The sequence below is a fragment of the Pogoniulus pusillus genome, chromosome 13 (assembly GCF_015220805.1).
Source record: "Pogoniulus pusillus isolate bPogPus1 chromosome 13, bPogPus1.pri, whole genome shotgun sequence".
Lineage (NCBI taxonomy): Eukaryota > Metazoa > Chordata > Aves > Piciformes > Lybiidae > Pogoniulus > Pogoniulus pusillus.
Window position 1 is genome coordinate 9,407,665 of NC_087276.1, and position 20,315 is coordinate 9,427,979.

The following is a 20,315-nucleotide window of genomic DNA, read 5'->3' on the forward strand; positions in this document are numbered from 1 at the left end:
AGAAAGATGCAGCAGCAAGGGAGAGAAGCTTCTTTTTTTTTTGTCACAGAAGCATTGAGGCTGGGAAAAACCTCTGAGATCATCAAGTCCAGTCTATAACCTACCACCATGACACCAGCTAACCCATGCCACCAAGTGCCACATCCCATCATTTCTTAAAACACCTCCAGGAATGGTGACTCCACCACCTCCCTGGGCAGTCCGTTCCAGTGCTTAATCACCGCTTCCATGAGGAAGTGCTTCCTAATAGCCAACCCAAACCTTTCCTGGTGTAGCTTCAGACCATGCCTCTTGTCCTGTCACAAGCTGCCTGGGAGAAAAGCCTGACCCCAATACCCTGCTACTGGGTACCACATATTATTTATAACCCCTTCCTCCAAACCAGTGTCACAACAGGACATTTCCTTCCCTCTCCCAGACCACCATGCTTGCAAACACTGCCCATAAACTGACCCACATCTAGAGACAGCCTGGAAGGCACTCAGGAAATTCTTCAGTGTTTGCAGGGTTGGAGTTACCAGTAAGTCAAACATCAGTTTCTTTCTTCCACATAATGAAACTTGGGGGGGGGTTGTGTGCCTAAACTGGTTCCAATGGACTCCACAGGGATCAGTTCAAAGGCACAGGAGCTTAGCACAGCAGCAAGTCTAGCTCTTGAATCTGGCATATAAAAAGAGACCTTTTCAAACCTGGCACCAGCAGGCAACCACAGTCCCCAGCAAAACAACAGCTGCGTAGGCAAATCCTGGGGAGCAGACTGTCAGTGGGACTGAGTGGATCTCTTACGACCTCAGTCTGAGAGGACACAGACTCAGGTAGAAAATAAGTTAAAGGTCAGACACATCAAGGCATTTCACGTCTCCAGTTCCCCCAGCACCTGTGAACAGAGCTAAGGTGCCAAGTCCATCAGCACCAACTGACTTGTTAAATGCTTAAAATACATCTTGCAGCAGACAAACAGGGGACAGCAACAGCTAATCAGCTTTCAGAGCCAGGGCAGCCAGGTCATTGCTGCTCCATTCACAGCAGACAACACTACACATTTCTGCAACAGCTGAAACACTCCTGACAACAGGCAGGATTCCACATGACATCATGGAATCACAGAACTGTCAGAAAGGACCTCCAAATGTCATCTAGCACAACCCCCTCTGCAGTCAGCAGGGACATCCTCTACTAGATCAGGTTGCCCAGAGCCCTGTTGAGTCTCACTTTGAATATCTCCAGGGATGAAGCCCCAACCACCTCGCTGGGCAACCTGTTTCAGTGCTGCTGCACCCTCATGGTCAGGACCTGTTCTTAGCATCCAATCTAGTATCTGCTCTGCTCCAGTTTGAAGCCACTGCCCTTGTTCTGTCACTGCAGGCCTTTGCAAACAACCTCTCTCCATCCTCCTTGCAGGTCTCTTTCATGTACTGGCAGGCTGCTATTAGGTCTCCCTGAAGCCTTCTCTCTCCAGGCTGCACACCCCCAGCTTCCTCAGCCTGCCCTCATAGCAGAGCTGCTCCTACACCCCCCGATCATTTTCCTGGCCTATTCTCTCCACCTGCTCCACCAGGTTCATGTCCTTCCTACATTGAGGGCTCCAGATCTGTACTCCAGGTGAGGTCTCACCAGAGCCTATCAATCACTAAGAACCACTGAACAGCAACAACACAGGATTAGATTTGGAGGCTTACTGCCCAGTGGCAATTAAATAATGAGACTTGCTCAGTTTTCCAACCCAAGACAGTTTTCCAACTAGACTGAGCATAAGAAAAGAGGTTAAAAAAAACTTTCCTCCTATGCTTGGCAGTGTGTAGGCTGCTCAGCTAGGTGTAAAAGATGCTTTTAAATAAGCATAAAAGTAAGGCTTGGTGTTTCCCCCAATTCTTAAAAAGAGAAAAGTTCTTTCTGTTCTCTCATTTATCTTCACAGAGTCTGAGAGCACCTAGGATTTGAAATACAGAAAACATCTCCCCATTTTAAAGAGCTTTTCTATGTTCCCTCTTTCTGAAGACCACCCAGTTCTGTTCCTTTATGCCTCCCAGCACCTTGAAGGGTCAAACTGTCCTAGACAACCTAGAAAACAACAAGAGCAAGGACAATTCTGTTGCCAGAACACAGTGATCTTGTACAAGGAGACAGAGGGAACATTCAAAGAACTGAGGAATAATTCAAGAAAGACACAGATCCACTGGAGAGAGTCCAACAAAGAGCTACAAGGATGATAAAGGGACCAGAATATCTCTCCTATGAAGAAAGGCTGAGAGAACTGGGACTGTTTAGTCTGGAGAAGAGAAGGCTGAGAGGGGATCTTAATGCCTACAGATATCTGGGAGGTGGGCATCAAGAGGAAGGGGCCAGGCTCTTTTCAGTGGCACCTGGTAATAGGACAAGGAATAATGGATGTAAGCTAGAACACAGAAAGCTCCACGTCAGCATGAGGGGAAACTTTTTCACTAAGAGGGTGCTGGAGCTCCAGAACAGGCTGCCCAGGGAGGTTGTGGAGTCTCCTTCTTTGGAGACTTTCAAAGCCAACCTGGACATGTTCCAGTGTGGCCTGCCCTAGGTGATTTTGCTTTGGCAGGGGTGGTTGGACCCTATGATCTCTGGAGATCCCTTCCAACCCCTAACATTCTGTGAATAAAATGATCCAATTACAAAAGGATGTGCCCAGCTCATTTTTGTCACTACTCCTGCAGAAGAGCTTATGCTTTCAGGAGCAGAAGTGCTGCTGACAACATTCTGCATCAGCAGCCTTGGCAAACCAAGTTCATAAATCCCATTTCACAGAGTCCTACCATGAGCAAACTGTTTGCAGTTCCCAGCAAGTCACAAAAAAAGGAATCATCTCTGCCATACAAAGTTGGTTTTTATGTTGTCATTTACATGCTCACATCTGTAATTGGCAACGAAGGCAAAACTATTGAGGGAAAGCAAAGTGCTCAGAGGTACACAAGCATCCGTCCAGTGCTGCTAGCACATGTTGGGAACACAGCAAAGGGTGGCCAGTTGCTACACACTAGTTTCAAATCCTTTAGGAGCAGCTCCTTTGAAGTCAGTGATGTATCTCATACATCTGGAAACCAGAGCTGTTCTGTTCCACTGCTGCCTCTTCCAGATGAGCCACCCAGGGTCAACTCTACTGGCTGGGTGGCATCACAGATGTAGTGGGTTAATAAATTTCACCCCCTGCCCAGCTGAGATTTACCAGACCAGCTCAGACAACATGGAAGTAAGATGAAGCTGTATTTACAGCAAAGCTAAATTTGCAAGCATATATACACAATATATTTACATGCATTTACAGTTATGTACTAATTAGAAATCACACAGATATACAAATTCCCTCCTGGACAAACAAAAGAGAATCATAGGAACAACCAGGTTGGAGGAGACCTCCAACATCATCCAGTCCAACCTAGCACCCAGTCCTAGCCAATCAACTAGACCATGGCACTAACTGTCTCAGACAGGCTTTTCTTGAACACCTCCAGGGAGGGGCAGCCTCCACCTCTTCTCTGGGCAGCCTATTCCAATGCCAATCACTCTCTCTGACAACAACTTCCTCCTAACATCCAGCCTAGACCTCCCCTGGCACAACTTGAGACTATCCCCTTCTTCTGTTGCTGCTTGCCTGGCAGAAGAGACCAACCCCACCTGGCTACAGCCTCCCTTCAGGTAGTTGTAGACAGCAATGAGGCCAGCCCTGAGCCTCCTCTTCTCCAGGCTGCACACCCCCAGCTCCCTCAGCCTCCCCTCACAGGGCTGTGCTCCAGGCCCCTCACCAGCTTTGTTGCCCTTCTCTGGACATGTTCCAGCACCTGAACATCTCTCTTGAATTGAGGAGCCCAGAACTGGACACAGCACTCAAGGTGTGGTCTGAGCAGTGCTGAGTACAGGGGCAGAATAACCTCCCTTGTCCTACTGGCCACACTGTTCCTGAACCGGGCCAGGATGCCATTGGCTCTCTTGGCCATCTGGGCACACTGCTGCCACCCTCTCTCTCTCCCAGAGAGAAAATCAGCAAAGATCACTTGTTATCTGTTAGCCAAGGTTAATGGTTGATATTTGAGACAGAATTGAACAGATCCAGTACTCAAAAGCAAACGAGGGCAGAATAATTTACCCTTTGGCTTTTTACCCCTTTTGGCAAACCAGTGAATGATACAGACTTTATCATTCCTATTCTTTTATAACCAATTATCTGATTTCTCTCATTAGAACATTTCAACGAGGCTTAAACCAGCACAAGAGAGCAGGAAGCAAGCTGCTAAGAGATGCCTCCTGCCTTGCAGAACCTGCATTTGCAGGGAGTCTCATCCTGCTGTCTCACTGGGATCTGACTGAGCCCTGTCACACCACCTTACTGTTACTGTATCTCAGTACACTGCAAAAGACTAAGATGAAGGGAAAAAAACCACCCAAAAAATCCAACCAAAAGCAAACCACTCATGTTAAACCTGGATTGGGCAGCACAGGTTGTTTTGCTCTGCAATGTCATGTTGCATTTCTGCACCAGCTCCACAGCCGCAGAGCCACAGCATGCAGAAGCCAAGTGTGAAATGCCAAGTGTGATGCTTGAGTGAACCTGCAAAGCAAGCTGGATGGGTAATGCACATCCTCCCACAGCTCCTGCAGAAGCCAGGCACTGCAAGAGAAGCCTTGGCCCATAATGTCCATCTCCACCCCCTGATCCTGAGGTAGCAGCTGCTAGCCCTGGGAGAGGAGTCCTAAACCTCTAACATAGGTCACTTCACTCTGGAGTATCTGCAAGCACAAGCAGGGACCTTCAGCTGTTCACTGCATTTGGACACTGGAGTTCCATGGAGCAGCTTCTTCTTTCTCAGACTTTAGACAAGGCCAGAGTCAACAGCAGTGGCCAAGTCAGCTTTGCCAACATGCAGCAGACAGGAAGGCTCTTTCTCATGGTCAACCAACAGAATCAAGACAGGTCACAGGACCATGTACTCACCCTGTTCTCACTGCTCTGCACCATAGCCTAGTATCAATTCTTCTATGACATCCTGGTTTGAGTTAGAACAAGATCAATTCTACTCAGTGATTTTACTTTTCAGCTCAGTCTCTAAGTAACTGCACCTTCTGCAGTTAGCAGCATGCTTTGGCAAACAGCATCAGCACCTGATGTTCAGAGTTACTACTAAGGACTAGTATGAAGAACTGCCTTTGCTTATACTTGCTCTTGAGCAAACCAAGACACTGTTAAACCTTGCGTAGCATGTTGAGAGTGCAGAAAGTGAAAGGGTGCAGGGAGATGCAGTCAGGACAGGTTATCTGAAACTGACCAGCAAGTTAGTGCGCTCCATATACATCATACAGTTGAGGGATCGTGAGGGTCAAGCCTCCTCTTCAATGGCTGGCATTCAAGGATGACTCTGGAATCAAAGTCAGGACAGGCAATCTATGTGTTCCTGAATCCAGCTCCCATCTGCCACTCAGTCCAGTCTGAGACTTCCCAACTGACATTTCAACATGAGTTGGCATGGGGGGACTTGGTTTGACCGCTGGGTTTGTATGGATTTGTAGACATCTTTCATTTTATGGTTATTGCTTTCATTAAAGCAGCTTTACTTCTCCAATCTATGTCTCTACCTCATTCCCTTTCCCTTCACCTTGGGAAAAGAGAGGAGTTAAAAGAGAACATCTGTCCTTTGTCTAGTGGCCAGCCCAGACCTAACTCTTGACATATGACAACAGATAGACAAAGGAAAAAAGGAAACAACACCAAAAGGGTGATTGACCTGAGCCCCACAGTCAATAAAGGCAAAGCAGCTGGCTTCAGTACTCTGACCAAACAGCACCAGCATTTCAACAGCTCCAACACAAACTCACAAGTCTTTTTGGTGTTTCTGAGCACGTGCTTTCAGGTCTTCCTCCTCCTGCAGTTTCTTGGCCACCTTCAAGTCATGTTGCACCAGACGATTACGTTGAACATTTGTTGCCAAGTGATGCTCAACTGGAAACAGAGACAAAAACCCCCAGGTCAAACTGCAGAACTTCATGGTGTGAACAAGGTAAAATGTAAGTTGGAGGGAGATTCCAGGCCAATTCTTGGCAGGGAAACTGTATGTAATGTTTCTAAAGGTGGGGGATTTCTGAACTGAAATGATGCTAGCAGCTTGAGATTGCACTGAGGTGGAGGGGGATGTATGGGAGTCTGTTACCAAAACAAGCTCTGTGAATCTTAACCACACACAGGGTTTAGGCTTTGACTTTCTGGCCGTTGGAAATTACCCTAGATTAATAAAGTGGGTCTGGAAGAGACCACCAGAGGCCAGTAAGTATGAGCTGAACCTAAACCACTTCTGATAGATACTTCCTTAACTTGTTCTCAAGAACCTCTAGAGAAGGGAATTCCTCTCACTCTCCATATAATCTATTCCAGAATCTCACTTTATATTTAGCAACAGAGCAACTGAGTGCTACAGTAAGCCCTTTACCATACATGGATACTGCCTGCAAGAAAAGACAACTACATGAGCTGCAACTGAAAGCCATCTTCAATTCAGTGGTCTCAGGTTGCAGCAGCAGCAAGAGCATAACTTCAGCCCAAGCTGTATGCATGGTAGTGTAATTGAAATGGTATATTAGCACTTAACCACTGGCTGTCCTGGGTTGACACTTAAGTCTTTAAGGACCATGGAGTATAGACCTCTAAGAGGTCCAGAGCAGTGAGGAGAAGACACAAAATTGTAATCCTTAGGTATTTCATTCCCATAATTCTTTTATCTTACTCTATTTAGGCTGGCAGTAAAGCCAGCCCTCTCCCTTTTTCTTCCCTCTCTTCCCAGGGAGATTCACTCTCCTATCTGGTGATGATGGGGGAGGATTACAGCTTGTTTGGCCTGACTAAAGTTGGGGGAACAACAAGGCCTGAGCTAGCCTAGCAATGAGAGGGGAAAGAAAGAGCACTGGGGCTTATGCTTTTGCCATCAGGGAGTCACCAGGGTCCTAAGTCTCACCAGAACGACTCCCAAGCTCAAAGCCTCCTACTTGACCCCAGGGAAACAAGTGCCAAACTCCCACACACCAAACAATTAACCAAATAATTCTCCCAACAATTCTCCCAACGATGCTGAGCCACATATGTATTTTGGGGCCCTCACAGCACCCAAACTTCAAGTGCACTCTAATGTGCACTTGCCATAAATGGCACAAAAGTCCACTCGAAAGCAGAGCACAAAACTGAAACATGAACTGCAGCTGCTTCTATGAGCAGAGGCAGCAAGCCGAGTAGCCTGAAGCACAGTGGGGACACTAATAATAATCCAGACTCCATTACCAAGAATAAAAATGAGATAAAAGAAAAAACCTGTCTGCTTGGCAAAGACAAATAAAGCCAGATGTGTGCTAGGCCAAGTTTGTTCCAAAGATCAGGGCTACTTACTCTCCTGCTCCTGTAAGTTATGGGCCAAGGTGTGATCTTCCAGAACAGCAAAGTCCCGGCACACTGGAGAGGGAAACAAAGCACAGAGGAATTAGCAATGTGAGCAAAACCAAATCAGCAAAAGAGCTATAGGGGTTGTGAGCATAAATAAGCACAGACCTCTGATGCTTTTCCATCACCTAAGGTTTGGATTTGTGTTGGGGTTTTTTCCTTGGCTCTTACACCTGCGCCTACTTTCGCAGCACTCACTTCTCTGCATGTAAAGCTTTCTCCCCTCCTCTTGCATTTAAAGAAGGTCTAAACACCCTTAAATGGTCTTTAAGGCCCATGCTGACTTTTTCACCCCAAATCAACAGCATGCATGTGTGCTTAGTATGGCTTCCTTTGCCATATTGAAGAGTCCAAGAACAGTACTTTCTCCACAAAGACAGGCTGCACATTATTACCTCTGCAGAGCTGAGCAGACTGAGCTCTGAGGGTCTTGCTGCAGGGCATTTCATCTAGCCCAGGAATCATTTGCAATTGTCTTTTGTAAGCTTCGCTGACTTTTTCAAGTGCAGATGCTGGATCTGGACATGAAACCATTTTCAGATGTGGACCTGATGGAACAGGTCCAGAGGAAGGCCCCATAAATGATCATGGGGTTGGAGCACCTGTGCTATGAGGACAGGCTGAGGGAGATGGAGCTCTTCAGCCTGGAGAAGAGAAGGTTCTGGGAAGACCTAAGAGCAGCCTGCCAGTATATTAAAGGGCGACAAGAAGGCTGCAGAGAGACTGTTTGCAAAGGCCTGCAGTGACAGGATGAGGGCAATGGCTTCAAACTGGAGAAGTGCAGATTTAGACTGGATGTTAGGAATAAGTTCTGCACCATGAGGGTGGTGGAACACTGGAACAAGTTGCCCAGGGAGGTGTTTGGGGCCTCATCCCTGGATATATTCAAGGTGAAGTTGGACAGGGCTCTGGGCAACCTGATCTAGTGGAAGATGAGGCACTTTGTGCCAAGGTCTAGTTGACTGGATAGGGCTGGGTGCTAGGTTGGACTGGATAAGCTTGGAGATCTCTTCCAACCTGGTTATTCTATGATTCTATGTCCCTGCTGACTGCAGGGGGGGTTAGAGTGGATGACCTTTGGAGGTCTCTTCCAACCCATTCTATGATTCTGTTCTATAATGTGTACCTAGAACCCACAGAGGGAATCAAGCACAGCACTGCTGGCAAGGAAAAGCACAGCTTCTTAGGAAGCTACTGAACATGATCCAGACACCAAGCTAAAGGAGAAGGGAACAAGCTCCCTTTGGCACCAGCCTGAAAGCATCAGATTTTTGCCAATGCCTACCACTTTCACACTTGAACTTCCAAAGGAATGCTCTGCCCACACTCTAGAAAAACCTGAGTGTTTATTTTTAACTTGCTGTGACAGGCAAGTTAAAGGCAAGAGGGCACCAAAAAGGCAAGCTGCACGCATATCAGAACAGGGATGGACACACAGCAGCTGGTTCAGCCCTTTGGTGCTAGGTGCACATCAGCTTCTCACTGAACCCAGGGCAAACTGTGACCTGTGCCCCCAGACTGCAGGAGGAAGCCTCACTCTGCGTATCTGCCATACACAGAGATCCCATCTGCTCCACGGGCAGGTGAAGGCAGGGCTGCTGAAAAGTTTGCACTGGAGAGGTCTGTCACTTGGTTCTTCTATTTTCTTGCATTCAACAGAATTTTGGGTGTCTTTATGCATTGCAGGGTGTGTTACAGATAACAAAAGCTCCTAAAGGCTGGAGGGAAGGGAACAAGCAGCGGCAGCAGGGTGGAGATGAGGATAAAGATTACAGCTGGACAATCCTGTTCAATTCTGGATGGTGCAATTAAGGCTTTGTTGGTGCCTTTTTTTTTAACTGCAACTTTTTATAGAAGGAAAGAGGCTACAACACACCAGTTCTGAAATACTTCCAGTGGGTCATCTGTGTGCAAATAAAGAAATGCTGGTTCAGCTTCAGCCACAGAGCTGGCAAAGCCACAGCTGGGTTGCAGGCAACAGCACTGTTCACAGGTGACATATCCCAGAGTGCTTGGTGGTCATTAACACAATTTCAATGGAATCTTGCCCACAGATACTTTATTTCTGTGGTTTCTAATACTACATCAGTGTCAAGAGATGGGCCAGCCACTAGACAAATAACAGATGCTCTCTATTAATCCTTCTCCCTTCCAAAAAAGAAGAGAATGAGAATAAATGAGAGAGATTTACAGTCTGAAAAGAAGACCAAAACTTCTATAATGAAAATGGTAACAATCAAGTGAAAGATATACAAATACAGACCAAATCAGCATCCAGCACAGGTCCCTAAGATACACAAATACAGGCTAAATGAATATACAACAGAGGATCACAGAAAACATCTGGTCGAGACCTCAAAGACAATCCAAGCCCAACCTTCGACCTAGATTAGAGTCAATCTTAAACAATGTCCTTAAGCACCAGGTCCACAGGCTGCTGAAACACCTCCAGAGATGGTGACTCCACCACTGCCCTGGGCAGACCATTCCAGTGTGTGAGAACCCTCTCTGGGAAGAAATAGTTCCTGGCATCCAGCCTGAACCTCCCCTGCTGCAGCTTGAAACCATTTCCTCTGCTCCTGTTGCGTGACACCAAGTAGCAGAGGCTGCCTCCTCTTCTCTCCAACCTCCCTGCAGGGAGCTGTAGTGAGCAATGAGGCCTCTCCTCAGCCTCCTATTCTCCAGACTGAACACCCCCAGCTCCTTCAACCCCTCCTTGGAGCCCAGGTGCTCCAGGCCCTTCTCCAGCCTCACTGTCCCTTTCTGGGCACACTGCAGCCCCTCGATGTCTACAAAACTCTGAGGACAACTACATCACCATCACCCCTGGAGCTAACACAGAAGTCCCAGACTGGGCTGAGTGGCAGATGGGAAACAGATTCAGGAGCTAGATTCACAAATACATGGCTTGGGATTGAAGGCAGAACATGGAGAATCCTCCTTGGACACCAGCCACTGAACAGAGGTTGAGCCTCACAATCTCTCACCTTTATACTGAATATAACTGACTGCTTTAGAGTCTCCTGTCCATTCCTCCCTGCAACTGCAGCCTTTCACTTTCTGCATCCCCAGCATGGTAGACAAGATTTAGCAGTGGCCTTGGTCTGCATGCCAGTCCTAACTAGAGAAACACTGAGAGTTATCACTGCTTGGAGCAGACACTAACTGGAAAACCAGGATGTTAAGTTAGGAAAGTGCAGTTACTTAGAAGAGACTGAGATGAGAAGTAAAAATGACTGAGTAGAATTCATTCTCTTCCAACTCAAACCAGGACATTTGCCTTCATAGCACAACTGTTCAACAACCACCTTCTGCTTACAACAAGCTTCATCTGCCTTGCTGGAAGGCCACATACAACTTGGAAGGTCTGACTCCTATCAGTTCAGAACTAAACAAAGACACTTCAATATAGAGCCATAAAAGGTCTGCCCCAACCACGGGCTGTGCTTTTCCCATCACATATTCAAGCAGCAGCACTTGCTTCTGACAGCTACCAAGAAAAGAAGAGGGAAGTGTCACTTTCCCCTGCGACAGGTCTCTGCACAGCTGCCTGAAGAGCTCTACTAGCAAGACAAGGCAGGCAGCACAGGGCAAGGAAGAACCTTTCAGAGGTGTTTTCTGCACAGAGAGCACTGCTGTAAGAAATGTCTAGCAAGCTGCAGCCCAGCCCTCCCTCACTCCTTTCTTCAAAGCCTCATCTCCTGCTCTGACCCTGTGATGTTCCAGCTCCGTGCTGTTGGCCATGATGGTGATGATGCTAGCAGACTTTTGCTGCATCCTTCCCAGAGATGCACATGTGCAGGGAAAGACTTCGGTTTGGTGTATTCTTTTAGTCCATTTGACCTACAGTAGACACATTTCTCACACAGCAGCCTCATCTCACAGAAGACTACAGAGGAGGCTGACATGCTTGGATTCATTCATGCAGTGCTGCAGAAACCACTTGGCTGTGTCTCTGCTCCCATGAAGCTGCTCTTACAAAGCCGCGGACGGGCAGCTGGAGCACACAGCCCTCGCTTTGTGCTGCTGGAGCTGCTGGCAGGGCAGGCGGCACAAGAAGACCTTTTGCCTCCGTCAGAAGCTTGGCAGGGCTGTGTGCCTCCAACTCATCTGAGCACGTTATTCCCAAGTCCCACCAGCCTGAGAACCATGTGCAAAGGCTGATGAGAACAGCCCTTACAAAGATGCACTGTTGGCAAGTCAGGTGGTAAAAGACGTCCTGCACCTCCATGAGACATACACCTGCAACCGCCTAACAAGTCTGGGGGTGATGCAAGTGCAGAGCACCCCTTCAAGAGTAGACCCAGGGCAAGGAGTCAAGCACGACTGCTGCTGCAAGTAAGGCCAAAGAAGCCTGTGCTCCATCCCTGAAGACAATGCATCCAGTGAGGACACTATGGAATAGGCTCCCAGGTGACCTTATTGTGGCCTTTCAGAATCTGAAGTGGGACTACAAAAAGCTGAGGAGGGACTTTTTAGGCTACCAGGGAGTGACAGGACTGGGGGGAATGGAGCAAAGCTGGAGGTGGGGAGATTCAGACTGGATGTGAGCAGGAAGTTCTTCACCAGGAGTGGTGTGAGCCTGGAATGGGTTGCCCAGGGAGGTGGTTGAGGCCCCATCCCTGGGGGTGTTTAAGGCCAGGCTGAATGAGGCTCTGGCCAGCCTGGTCTAGGGTAGGGTGTCCCTGGCCATGGCAGGAAGGTGATCCTTGTGGTCCCTTCCAACCCTGACTGATTCTATGAATAAATGGAGATGTGGACCGGCCAGCCATGGTCAGAAATAAAGCCTCATCAGTGCTAGTCCTCCTCCCCTACACAGCCCCAGCATGGAGCCAGCATTACATCCACTGATTTAGTGCTGAGAAACAGGATGGCCCCAATGACAAAGCAGAGACTCAGAATTTCTCCTCTCCAAGAGGTTTCATATTTAAGGGGAAAGTCATCTATTTCCTTATTAAAGATAAGATTAATGATTCACTGCTGTGAATCAATTTGACTTCCCATCCCCCCAGTCCTGGCTGTGAGCCATGGGACAGTCCAGCAAGCAGCAGGGGTGCAGCTTCAATTGGCAAGCCCAGGGAAGCATAAAAACATTAGCAAGTCTCCCATAAGTCTGATTAAGCCAGTATGACCCAGCACAGCAGGGAGCAGGCCTGGGATTTGTGCTTCTGGCACTGATAGCAGCAAAAGAAATCCCAGTTGCTGCCAGAACCAGCAGATGTGCCAGCAGGGCAGGATGAGGACAGAAGCATGGCTCAAAGTATCACCCTCTGCAGCAGCGGTGGGCTGCAAAACTCCTGTAGCATCATGGGAGAGGGAACTTGCTTGTTCCAGGGATCCTGAAGAGCCTCTCTGGAAGCTTCCAGCACAGTGATTATCCACCTCCAAGACAGGCCTAAGCATCTGAGACTTGCAAGCATAGCTGCAAGCCCTGCCTGTATGGCTGAGGTAAGAACATCTGACACAAACCTCACTGATCTCTTTGAGGATGTCCCTGCTTACTGCAGGGAGTTGGACTAGATGACCTTTGGAGGTAGGTCCCTTCCAACCCAGAGGCACTTAGTGCCATGGTCTGGTTGACTGGCTAGGGCTGGGTTGGACTGGCTGAGCTTGGAAGTCTCTTCCAAGCTGGTTGATTCTATGACTGTGTGATTCTACAGCAGACAGCCCTTTCCTTTTTCTCTTCTGCCATTTGTTTTCACTAACATTACCTCAGCTCCACAGCTCAGCAGTTCTCACTGCTTCAAGGACTGGTGGGTAACGACAACAAGGGAAGTCTTAGGTGCTCTAATGACATTTAGGCATGTGACAAAGGTAGGTAAGGTGCAGGAAGAGGGACATTGTCCCTGTAAGGGGTCAAACTCCACCAGCTTCACAGCATAACACCCCACATGCTTCTCCCAGAAGTCTTAGACCATGTTTTGACACCCACTGAAGAGCCCAAGCCCCTCCCCACCTTGGTTCACATGGTCCAGATGACATCCTCTGGGATACCAGCCAGTTGAGTGACTCAGGGACCACACAAACACGCTCCAGGCATTTCCTCTAAGGTTTTAAAAACCATCTCTTTCTCCCCACCCCCACCACTCCCAACATCTTGCCATGAGCATCACAGGCTGGATAATTCACAAAATCAACTGGAAGGTGTGAGTCATGCTTACTTTTAGACCATCTGCAGTTTTTGAATGCTAACCTGAAGGACACAGGGAGAGAAAGACAAAAGTAACAAAGGAAAAGAAGTTTCATCACTTAAGTAAAACAAACCAAAACTTCCCTCTGTAGGGCCTAGAGAGATGACAAATCAAGTGGCAAACTTTACCATGAGGGTAGTAGAGCACTGCAACAGGTTGTCCAGAGGGGTGGTTGAGGCCTCATTCCTGGATATATTCAAGGTGAGGCTGCACAGGGCTCTGGGTAACCTGATCTAGTGGAGGATGTCCCTGCTGACTGCAGAGAGGGTTGGACTGACAGGGGAGGTCCAGGCTGGATGTTAGGAGGAAGTTGTTGGCAGAAAGAGTGATTGGCATTGGAATGGGCTGCCCAGGGAGGTGGTGGAGTCACTGTCCCTGGAGGTGTTCAAGAAAAGCCTGGATGAGGCACTTGGTGCCATGGTCTAATTGATTGGCTAGGGCTGGGTGCTAGGTTGGACTGGATGATCTTGGAGGTCTCTTCCAACCTGGCTGATTCTGTCTTTGGAGGTCACTTCCAAAACCCAGGCCATTCTACAATCCTAAGTGCAGCCTGTTAAAAGCCAGTGGTCTTGAGAAGATATTGATCTAAACAACCCTGCAGATTAGAAAGTAATCTGGGACCTCATGGGGACATTTACCAGCAGGGACTAGTCAGGCCACAGGCCCCTTCAAGCCAAGTCAGTCCTCCAAAAACTGCAGCTTGTTTCCTTGAAAGCAAAGCCAAAGTGACCGAAGAGCCACTCAAAGGGAGGAGCAAAGCTACCCAGAGGAAGCACACAACAGCAACGTTTCCTGCTCGCCGCAGCAGAGCTGTTCTCTGAGATACGTGCCCTGACCTCAGCGTTTCTCATTTCTGTCCTGCCTCTCCCACTGCACCAGAAGATGCCTGAGCTCCTGCTGCCACACACAGAGGGTGCCAACAGAGGCTGGCCAGGACATGTCTCAGCTGCTGCAGCTACACAGACAGCATCCCTAGGGCCCTGTTCACCAGACACCACCAGTGTGTCAAGCACATGAGAACCACAGAATGTCAGGGGCTGGAAAGCTCATGCAGTCCAACCCCCCTGCCAGAGCAGGATCACCTAGAGCAGATGACACAGGAACACATTCAGGAGGGTTCTGCATATCTCCAGAGAGGGAGAATCCACAATCCCCCTGGGCAGCCTGTTCCAGGGTTCTGCCACCCTCACAGTGAGAAAATTCCTCCTCAGGTTTAAATGAAACTTCCTATGCCTCAGCTTCCACCACTGCCCCTTGTGCTGGCACTGGGCATCACCCAGCAGAGCCTGGCTCCAGCCTCCTGGCACTCACCCTTGCACTGGGAGATGATGGCCCTCAGGCAGAGAGAGGCAGGGTTGGACATCCTGGGGAAGGGAACTATTTAGAATCAGTCAGGGTTGGAAGGGACCACAAGGATCATCTAGTTCCAACTCCCCTGCCATGAGCAGGGACACCCTACCCTAGACCAGGCCACCCAGAGCCCCATCCAGCCTGGCCTTAAACACCTCCAGGGACTTTCTGCTTCTCAGGCACCACACTAGAGCATAGAATCACAGACCCATAGATCCACAGAATTATCTTGGTTGGAAGAGACCTCAGAAGGTCACCTAGTCCAATCCCCAAGACAGAGCTTGGTTATGGGGATGTCCCCACCAAGTTGGTGTGCCTGCTTCTGAGACAGCCTAGCTTTACCAGCTGCTCCTGTGTGACATGTTTCTGGACAAGAAAAGACCAGAATTTATCAGTATGGAAGTAGACATGGAGTTAAAAATACCAACGGAGTGAAACAGCAAAGGAGAAAACTTTTCTGCCTCGGAGAAGAAAAATCTCCTGTAGCTAGGAGCTATGAGGCAGCACAAGGAGAATGATTGGCCCCACAGGGAACCAAACTGAAGGGTCTCAGCCTAATTCTTAAAAACAATGAGCAAAGTGAAAAAAATACTGCCACAGAAATATTATTTTTATTGGCTGCCTTGGCCTGGAAGCTAAGAACAGCTTGGGATTTGAGGAGGAGGTTATTCTCTCTGCTTTAAGGTAATTCCTTCAGGCCAAGGTCACAAGAGGCTTGCACTGTGTCTGCACTCTTCAGCAATAAGCTCTCACCTGCCCAACAATACTTTAAAAAGAAAGACTATAGGTAAGAATGGTGCCACATCCAGTTAGCAGCTGTCACTAGTGGTGTTCCCCAAGGATCAGTGCTGGACCCAGTATCTTTACTGATGATCTGGATGAGGGGATTGAGTCCAGCATCAGTAAGTTTGCAGATGACACCAAGTTAGAAGCAGGGTTTGATCTGTTGGAGGGTAGGAGAGCCCTGAAGAGGGACCTGGACAGTCTGGATGGGTGGGCAGAGGCCAATGGCATGAGATTTAACAAGGCCAAGTGCAGGGTTCTACACTTTGGCCACAACAACCCCAGGCAGTGCTACAAGCTAGGGACAGAGTGGCTGAAAGCAGACAGGCAGAGAGGGACCTGGGGGTACTGGTAGAGAGTAGCTGAAGATGAGGCAGCAGTGTGCCCAGGAGAGTCAATGGCATCCTGGCCTGCATCAGGAATAGCGTGGCCAGTAAGACAAGAGGGATTATTCTGCCCCTTGTACTCAGCACTGGTCAGACCACACCTTGAGTGCTGTGTCCAGTTCTGGGATCCTCAATTCAAGAGAGATGTTGAGGTACTGGAACATGTCCAGAGAGAGGCAACAAAGCTGGTGAGGAGCCTGGAGCACAGCCCTGTGAGGAGAGGCTGAGGGAGCTGGGGGTGTGCATCCTGGAGAAGAGGAGGCTCAGAGCAGACCTCATTGCTGCCTACAACTACCTGAAGGGAGGCTGTAGCCAGGTGGGGGTTGGTCTCTTCTGCCAGGCAAACAGCAACAAAACAAGAGGACATAGTCTCAAGTTATGCCAGGGGAGGTCTAGACTGGATGTTAGGAGGAAGTTGTTGCCAGACAGTGTGATTGGCATTGGAATGGGCTGCCCAGAGAAGTGGTGGAGTTGCTTGTTGCCATGGTCTAGTTAACTGAATAGGGCTGGGGGGTAGGTTAGACTGAATGATCTTGGAGGTCTCTTCCAACCTGATTGATTCTATGATTCTATTCCAGAACCAAATCCTAAGAAAAGAGACTGTTTTTTAGCCTGTCTTGGAATGGAAATCAACAGCATTCATAAACTGATGGCTGCTGATTTGGTATTCTCACTCCTGTAAAACTGACTGCAAACTTACTACAGAGCAATTCTCAAGCTGAGAGAGCATCTGCTGAATACTGCAAGGCAGAAGGCAATGTGTTTGCACAACATAAACAGAGAGCTGGAGACACCTAAGACTGTAAAAAAAAAAACAACCCAACCAAACAACCAAAACAAAATTAAAAGAAAAAAAGTGTGGGGAAGAAAACTCCACAAAGGAGCTCAAAAGGTCATCCAAGAGCATGTCCCAGGCACAATACTTGATAGAATTTAGCATTCTGCCTTCAATACAGGTGGCTGTCATATTTTTATTGTTAGCTAATTGTGCCCTACCTGGCTTTACCTGCAGTTTTTCCCTGAACAAAATCATAAAGCATGAATGTTAGATTGTGTCTGACTTCCAGGAATAGACATTGAGTTGAAGCACTTCATGTTATGGATGCCCTTGAAACTGCTCTTGAAGCTGAAAGAGTACTGGCACCCATGCTTTGAAAACTCTGCCTTCCCATGGGACCTGTCCAGATTCACAGAATGGTAGGGGTTGGAAAGGACCTCAAAAGTTCATTCAGGCCAACTCCCCTGCCACAGCAGAATCACCCAGAGTAGGTCACACAGGAACAGATCCAGGTGGGTTTGTAAGGACTCCAGAGGATGCTCCACGACCTCTCTGCAAAGCCTGTTCTAGTGTTTTGTTACCCTCACACTGAAAATGGTTTTCCCTCATGTGGAACCTCCTCTGCTCCAGCTTGCACCCACTGCCCTTTGGCCTATCAATGAACATCAGTGAGCAGAACCTGTCTCTGTTCTCCTGACACTACCTTGCACATCTTTATTAACATGAATGAGGGCAGCCCTCAGGCTCCTCTGCTCCAAGCTCCAGCTCCCCTAGCCTATTCTTATCAGGGAGATGTTCCACTGCCTGCAGCATCTTTGTGGCTCTGCACTGGACTCTCTCAAGCAGTTCCCTGAGGTCTTTCTTGAACTGAGGGGCCCAGAACTGGACACAATATTCCAGATGTGGCCTCACCAGGCCACAGCAGAAGGGAAAAAGAACCTCTGTCAGCCTACTAACCACATCCCTTCTAATACATCCCAAGATTCTATTGGCCTTCTTTGCCACAAGGGCACACCAGTAACATCCAGGCAGACAAGTATAAATACCACAAGTTTACTGGAGAGGAATGGCTTGACTAGTTTGACAATGCAGCCAAGCAGCAGACTACAGGCAGCCAAAGTCATGCTTCACTGACAATATTTGAGGCATAGCTGGGTCTGTGTGTGGAATGAGGTTAATGACCCATGAGAATGACAGCACTTTGTCTGTCCTCTCCAGCATCTGACATAGCTTCAGTTGACTCAGACAAGACCATGTGAGCAAAACAAACACACAGGAAGAAGTTTTCCTACCCCTCTGCTTTCACCACTGCCTCCCAATCACAGAACACAGCAAAACAAATACTGCCTCCAACAGCTCACCTTGCTCCAGGGCAGATCACCAGAGTCAATGGAGGGCAAGGCAGGAGTTACCTTCAGAAGAGGTCCACACCCCTGGCTCAGGCAGATGTTTCCATGAGCACTGCTGTAGCTGTAAAGCATGGCTTCCTAAAATGCTTTGTGCTGGAAAGGACCTCCAGAAATCATCAGCCCAATCCCACAGCACTCAGCAGGGACATCCTCCACTAGATCAGGTTGCCCAGAGCTCTGTTGAACTTCCCCTTGAGTACCACCAGGGATGGAGCCTCAACCACCTTCCTGGGCAACCTGTTCCAGTGTTCCACCACCCTCATGGCAGCGAAGCTGTTCCTTCAGCACCGTGGCCTGGACACAGCCCTGCTCTTGAGGATTTGTTGTTGCTTTTGCAGACAGGAAGTCATGGCAGTTTTAGCTTCAAACCCAACGCTACTCATTTAAAGGGAGGGTGAAAAGAAAAACCATCTCCTCTCACAACTCAAAACAGCCACCCACTCAGAGAACTGCTCAGACATGGAGATGGAATCTCAAGAGATTTGCACTTCATACACACTCTTCCCTCAGACTCAGCTTAATGGCCAACACTGCAGTTTGCTTTCATCTAGTTCTGCTTTTATTTCAGCGTTTTAGGCACTGCTATACTAGACAAAACTTGTGGAAGGACAGACTGAATTTCCCAGACAGGCAGAACTTCTCTGCTAAAGAAAAGCCTAAATTCCTTGCTCAGTTCAGCAGTTCCTCTGCAGAGAGCTGGCAGGTCTGATTTGTGGTTCTGGGTGCTTTTCAGGAACCATGGCACCCTGCACCTCAAACGGCTCACTGGCATTTCTTAAGCCCTCACTTTCAGACTGCGGTGAATAAACTCACACAGCAGCTCCACAGAGGCAGGCAGGCAGCTGGAAGCAGAAATAATTCAAAGTGTCAGATCTCCCAGGCATCTCCTCTGGCTGAATCTTACAAGAGACTTTAGCAAAATAGAAGGGGCACAGGAATCAGAAAGGGAGCTCTCCATGTCCCCCTGGTCCAAGTTCAAGCACGACTCAATTTGAGCGCTGTTTATGCAAGGCTGACTTCTGAAAGCCTGACGCCCATGCAGAAGGTGCCAACTGCCAAAAAAAGGTTCCAGTTCCTCTCAAAACCACACTGAGGTTTTACACCAAGGCACCCACCAGTCATTTGGAGAAACATATATTTCTGGGGAAAACGAGCAGAAGAAAGAGTCCCTCAGAAATGCCACCAATTTCTCAGCCCTTGCTGAAGATTGGACCGCAGAGAATGGGTCAGGTTTTATTCATGCAGACAGGGCACCAAGTGAAGCAAAGTTCCAACAGGATGGGCCCTAGGGCAGCCTCTCGGGCTTGCTGGAAATCTGGCCAGCTGCTGCCTTCAAAGCAGTGTCTGAAATGATCCTGCAATCAACTCTGATCCTCACACAGATTCCTACCAGCTTCCTTTTTCCTAGAAAGTCAGCTGCTGCCAGCACTGCACATCTGCTCCACAAGCAAAGCCTGGATGAGGCACTTAGTGCCACGGTCTAGTTGACTGGATAGGGCTGGGGGATGATCTTGGAGGTCTCTTCCAACCTGATTGATTCTATGATTCCAAGAGCAACCTACCCAACTGAGGACACACTGTTTGGTTTCAAAGCCCCTTTTCTTTGCTCCACCACCTCCTCACAGGTACTCTCTCATCTTCCCCCTTGCTTCCTCATGTTTAGGTTCCCTAGGTTTATCAGCTCTGGAAAAGACAAAGCTGACCCTAGATCAGCCAAACCTTCACATCCCTCTACAAGAAATCAGTGAAGCTGCAGAACTAACAATACACAACCCCCTTCCTGCCACAGCCTCCTGTTGGCATACTGCCCTCCAAGCAAATACTGATTTAAAACATTGATTTAAGAGGTAAGAGTAAGTGTCTGGCCCCTGGGGCCAGATAGGTAGAGGGGCAGAGGTCTCAGCATCAGCCTGGAGCAAATTGCTTTGTGGCATCTGTGTCCACAGCTCATGTGAATTCCAAAGCACAAGAAAGAAG

The 20,315-nt window shown here is 48.4% G+C and overlaps 1 protein-coding gene across 2 annotated transcripts in view; it reads right to left on the reverse strand.

The window, feature by feature from the left end:
- The window catches only part of CCDC50 (coiled-coil domain containing 50), a 48,198-nt gene that overhangs the window by 19,434 nt on the left and 8,449 nt on the right, over positions 1 to 20,315 (reverse strand). For both annotated transcript variants that reach the window (XM_064152924.1, XM_064152923.1), the window contains exons 2-3: positions 7,391 to 7,453; positions 5,836 to 5,959 (exon numbers count right to left, since the gene is read on the reverse strand). In XM_064152924.1, the coding sequence (XP_064008994.1) occupies positions 5,836 to 5,959; positions 7,391 to 7,453 (187 nt within the window). The remainder of the gene's footprint in view (positions 1 to 5,835; positions 5,960 to 7,390; positions 7,454 to 20,315) is intronic.